The following is a 6,000-nucleotide window of genomic DNA, read 5'->3' as shown; positions in this document are numbered from 1 at the left end:
GAAGGCAAGGCATCTGTATGTCAGAATGCCAATGGAGAGTGGAACTCCTGCTTTTTACCATTTTTTTAAAAAGACTGGGGAATTAGCACTTTCTTCATTCTAATTAGTACAAATACTGTAAGCATTAGAAATGTTAGAAGAATAGTCAGGTTGTCAAATGAAGCACTCAAAAACTGCAAAGTGTCATGATTAAGAGTTATATGGTGAATTGATTGGACCTGTTACACATGTTCACTGATGAACATGTAACAAGCAATGTATTTTACAAGCACGTTTGAGTCCAACTTTATTTATGTTGGCAGTTAATTCAACACAAACATTTGTGTCTTCATTTCCACAGTACCACAGTGTCACAGTGATGACCTGCAAAGTCATCACAACAACAGCACTTGCTAGCTATTTTAGCTTTGTTTTACAAATGCGACAAACTTCATAGCCAAGTAGCAAGCACATTTGATAAGGCAGGTTTAGACATTTGGATATCTTGTTACCTTTTCCTAAATTCAAATGACAGTTTCTTCTAAGCCAGGATAATGCATAAAATATACAGGGTGGAGATGAAATCCTGTCTTATAAATTAATATAAATGAGACATTATAGTACAGATACATATCCTTAAGGTCTAAGTTATTCTCTTCACCAAACTAAATTGCTAACAAATTGGCAAACTAACAAATATCAGCATTTATGAAAATTAAATCCATGTGTTCTTCAATGCATCAACTACTTCCAGATGTAAAAATCCATGGATAGTTTTAAAGTATCTTAGTCCCACAGTCAATTCCATCATGATACTCCAAATGAGCACTGTGATATACAAGAATATTTAGTCTGTTCAGGAAACAATACTTGTTGCTTTCCTTAGAGCCAGGTATCCCGTAACCACATCTGAAGGGAGCATCCGAATATAGGCAAATTCTTCAATAGTACTAAATCTTAGCTTGCTCTGTGGATCTGTGTAATTTGCCTGAAAAAGAAACAATGGTAGAGATACAATTCAAATAAAATTTCTAACCATAAAAGAAGTATCTTAATTCCAAGACCACAAAACAGTGAGTTTCTCTTCCCAGTAATAGCACTGCTGTTCTACCATGTGGCGAGAAGTCTCTTTTTTTTTCTCCTCATGTGAGAACTTATGAGAAGTTAACAGACTCCTATAAAATCAGATTAGAAATGCATTAAACATAACAGAGGGCTGAAGTAAGTTTCCTATAAAACACAGTGCAAAAGAAATTCCTCAACTCTCTAAACTCACCCTAGCAACTCTGTGCCTTGTGCAGTCTCTCTCAAGGCAGCTCTCCAAAGAATCAGGCTGCTGCCAATAAATTACCCACAAAGAGGCTGAATTATGGGTGCTCTGATAGCTTTGGACAGCCTTTCTCTTGCTGCATACAACTTAGCTTTTAATTTACTTTAAAGTGGTTGTTAAAGCTAGGGAGTCTCAGCTTATGGTTCTGCGACTGAACTGATAAGAGATTTGAACCCAGCGTTGTGGTTTGCTCCAGCTGCCTGCTTTCAGGATAGCAAGCAGCCTGGCCAGCTCACCCTGGGCTACGCTTGTATCCTCTGCTATATTTGGACCCTGGGTGCCTGGGAGTGGTGCCAGTTTCCTTCTATCCTCTCCTCTTCCTTGTTGCTACAGAAACCTGGAGCTCAGCTGAGCTCAGGGGTAGGCCAGGAGGCTGCACTGGGAGAAGGCAGGCTTCAGGGCATTGCCTCTCCACACTCAGCCTCCAGGACAATCCCTGCCTCTTCGACATTCAATTACCAAGTGCCTGCCAAGGCTCCAAAAGTGTCTTCTGTGCCTTTAGCACGAGATGGTGACAGGCTGCAAGGCACAGGCAGTTGAGATCCCTCAATACATTGCTACTAAAAATAGGAAAGGGCAGGAAAAGTTGGAGTAATCTTCCATGCCGCACACTTTTACAGTGCAAAGCTCTCTACATTTTTATCTTGGAAAGCACCTGTTGACCATGGTAACAATTCAGCCAATCATTTGGTCTGATATGACTTAGAAAATTTAGTGTTATTTGTAGCTTGGTTTTCTTTCCAAAGAAATGCAGCCAGGTTAATCAAATGTAGTCAGCTAACAGTTTAAGCCGTTAATTAAGTATCAAACAAATGGCAAAGTTGGAACATTAAGAGTAAATTTATGCCTGCTGGTAACTTCATGGTTACAGCAGGTATAAATTTACTTTTATTTCACTCTTTATATCTGGCCTCGTGTAAGAAAAAGCTAAACAATTAGACTGCTTTTCAGATGTGCATGCTTCCATAATAGAGTAACCAAGCAATATCTGCAATTTGTATTGTGCACTGATCTAGGTTAAAAATATTATGGCATCTTTTCACTGTTCTGCTATTATGTATTGGGCTGTACCGTTTGCAGACACTAATATATGGTAACCAGCCATTCGCGCCATGGCTTCATCCTGAAAACAAACTTTACCAATACTCCAGCAATAATTAGAGATTAGAATATTAAATTAAGATGAATTTGCAAAGAAAAAACTCTGTTGTGTTTAAAAACTAAGTCAAAGGCCATGGAGACATGCTCTTAAAATACAATAAACTAGGTATCTCAATCTGTTTCTATAGTAACAGGGCTGATCCATTTTCAGAAAAGGAAGAGAAGTATAAACATGTGAAGGTTTGGGTGTTTTTTTTAATCTGCTTTACAATAAATTCCTCTGTTTTGCAGGTTAAAACATCTAAATACTCATCTTGCAAGTTTGAAAAGAACACGCTTATTTTGCAGTGTCAATATAGTAGATAATAGCTTTAGAATTCTAGGCTGTCTTACAAATATAAATTGGCTGCTCTGCTGAGACCATTGGTAAATTTCATTCCATTTGTGCTACACACAGAAAGAGTAGGGGATCAGTAGAATTTAATTGTGGCATCCAATGTAAGAGCAAGTATGCTGATTAAGAATGTTTTAATACACTTCTCTTTTTGTACCTAGTAGACAATTTCATTCTTCCCTAAATGGGTAATGCTAAGGAATTTTTTCCCCCCATGGGAAATCCAGTATTCCCACAGAAAATATATTCTTACACAAATGCTTTTATATTTTACACACAACATACAGGCACATTTTTCTAATACCACATTTCTACAATATTCTATTGTCCCACATATCTTCCTTCTCGGAAATGATCTTGAAAGCATGTTTAGTGCTTCTTATGAAACATTTCTAGCCTAGCAATTTAAAGCACACACTGTCTCAGGTATTTTAATAAAAAAGAGGTTTTTTAAATATGGTCATTTTATCATAGTCTGGAGGAACCCTGCAGGCCAGGTAAAATAAGAAACTTGACTCACAATGCAATTAGAGGATAGAAAATTAGGAAAAAAAAAAAAGTGGAAAGAGAAGAAAAGAAAACAAAAGCAGTACTGAATGGTTTTGTATAGAGAGTATCTGTACTAAACTAGAATAGTTATAGGACATAAATCACTGATGGAAAAGAGGTGCTGGTAAAGAAAAGCTGAGGAACTGAGAGAATTTCCTAAGGTTTAACTGACCCTTAACTGGTAGAGATGTGGTCTCCACTCCCATCTATACCCTGCATCATCAGCTCACTACAGGTGCAACGACTGATTCGTTTTGAAACACAGCAAACGTTAGTGCTGGAAAGCATTATCTGGTTCCTTGGAGATGGAGCAGGAGTCTGCCTGGCTGGAGGGAATTATCTTCCCTGGGTTTGTGAGTCGTCTCTTCTATTTGCTGTCTGCCAGTTCATGTGCAAGGGAGATGTTGCTTTTCCAGTCCCTCTTGAACACCAAGGGTTACCAGCCTTTATCTAAGCACCTTACTCCCTTTCCAAACCACATTCAGAGGCACAGGTTGGACACATGTCACCTCCTAGGTGCCTTAATTAAATATGTTGCTTAAAAAATAAAGTCTAAGAAAACCCATGTTACCAAATCAAGATCAAATGCTCGGATGTACAGGATTACAGTTGGTGCTATAGCTATTCTTTGGTGCCTTACACTAAATATCCACTATAAGGCAGCCCTTAGTTAAGTGGTCACCATTTTCTGTCCTAATGAGGACGTTTTGCCTAATTCAGTGCACAGAATGCAGGGTGGTATGCTAACCTGCATCAGCATAACAAATATGTACTTTAAGGACACCTTCAGGAGGTGATATCAAGCCTGTGAAGGTGGGCTAGTGCCCTATGGGTGAGAAACAGATTAAACGGGGGGAAGTGACACAGAAATTCTGTGCAAGGCTCTTTGACATTACAAAGTTTTCATTATTGCAGCTACATAGTGTAACCACTACTTAAGCATTTTTTTACTCCAAAACACAACATTCCCATTCAATTCAATTTCAGTTGTAAGAAATGCACAGGCTTCTGCAAAATAAATCACTGGCATTTGAAGGAGAAAAGTGAAAAGATATGCTGTTACTACTACCTGTTCTAAGTAAAATTATTCATGCAACATAGGAACAGTTTCAACAGGAGATACAAAATTTTTGCTGGGCAGAATTCAATGATTTTACTCCTGTTTTGCGCCAACAGAATCTTTGGGGAATTCAAGGACCAAATTGTAACTACCAAGACTTTCTGGAGCATGTGCAAACTGTATCTAAGTCAAATGTAGTTTGTTGGGGGGTTTTTTCCCCCTTTCTCCTCTTTCTTTAATAAAAACACATAAAAGAGCGCATCTGTGACACACAGACTATATATCTGCCAAACTCAACTTCCAGCTCTAAAGTATAGGGGTATTTGAAATTCTCAACAGCCAAGTGTCTGTTTCAGGCTGATTTGTTTGAGGAAAAGTTTGAAAGCAACGATAACAAGGGTTGGGATTTTTTTTTAACCTGTTGGAAAAGAGGCCAAACAATAAAATTTTGCCTAATCTCACTATTGAGATTGCTGAGCCATCTTTTTAAAACTTCCTCTACAAGATACAATGAAATAAATCCACATCAGGCAAACAGCATGGAACGTTTCAGTCAGTGTGGGTATATCTTGGCAAAATTAGCAGTCATGGAGACTGTGGACTGTCAATTTTCCCTGCAGCTATGTTAGGTATTAGAAATTATGGGCACCAATGTAGATTCTACAGATGAGAAAGAGGTGTCATAGGAGTTACTTGGCAGGACAAGGTATTTAGTCTGTCCTGCTATCTATTAACAACCTAAGGATTTTGTGATGTAGTGACAAGTATTTGGGGTTTGGCCCTAAATCACTGAGTAATTATTAAGCCCAAGTCTGAATAGGAACCTCAGAATATACATCTTTTATAAAACAAGGCACCAGCACTATTTCATGGTGGAAGATGAGGTGCCAGTTTTGAGGGGAAAATATACTTACTGGAAGTCCTGAGATGTCTGAGTATTTCTTAGCAGGTTTAAAGGAAGGAGGAGCATCAATATTAAAATCTAGAGAGAAACAAAGGCATCAACTCAGTGTCTTATATATATATGTGTATGTATATATATATATATTCTATAACATAAACCTACTCTCTGAGGTCTCTATTAACCAGCAACACTAAGGCAAAGAAATATGAAGCAGAATCACCTCTGAAAACATTTGGCCTGTTAGCACTGTAAATCACAACCTGATCCTGCTCACCTATTAATGGAGTTCAGCAAGCAGAACTGCTCTCCCCAAAAGGAAAATGCCAGAGCCATGTAAAATGTGTCCATTTCTTCCAAGTCTTAATGAATTACCTTACAGCCCGTCACGTGCAAAGAATAGCCATTATCAAATGCATACTGTATGTTAAGACCATGAAACATTGCTCAAGATTGCAGCTCTGAAATACTATAATCCAGAAAAGCAAAGTAATCTTTTAAATCAGTTAAATCTTTAAGCATGTACCACTTTAAGCCCAGTCAATGACCTAGAAAATTGTCTGAATGTTTAAACTGAGCTGAGGGTTGAAAATTGCTGTTCTTTGGTGCCCTTTAGATAGCAATTATCATTCATAAACATTTTTAAGATACAGTTAGTATGCTTAAGTAGTTAAATCCTCAATTTT

The 6,000-nt window shown here is 37.9% G+C and overlaps 1 protein-coding gene across 1 annotated transcript in view; it reads right to left on the bottom strand.

Moving 5' to 3' along the window:
* Positions 1-258: 258 nt before the first annotated feature.
* INO80C (INO80 complex subunit C) overlaps positions 259-6,000 on the bottom strand; it is a 30,084-nt gene continuing 24,342 nt past the window's right edge. The window contains exons 4-5 of the mRNA XM_014887979.2: positions 5,328-5,395; positions 259-967 (exon numbers count right to left, since the gene is read on the bottom strand). Of these exons, the coding sequence (XP_014743465.2) occupies positions 836-967; positions 5,328-5,395 (200 nt within the window). The 3' untranslated portion in view covers positions 259-835. The remainder of the gene's footprint in view (positions 968-5,327; positions 5,396-6,000) is intronic.

Source organism: Sturnus vulgaris, chromosome 1, assembly GCF_052056855.1.
Source record: "Sturnus vulgaris isolate bStuVul1 chromosome 1, bStuVul1.hap1, whole genome shotgun sequence".
NCBI lineage: Eukaryota > Metazoa > Chordata > Aves > Passeriformes > Sturnidae > Sturnus > Sturnus vulgaris.
This window is presented reverse-complemented; position numbering and strand designations above follow the sequence as displayed.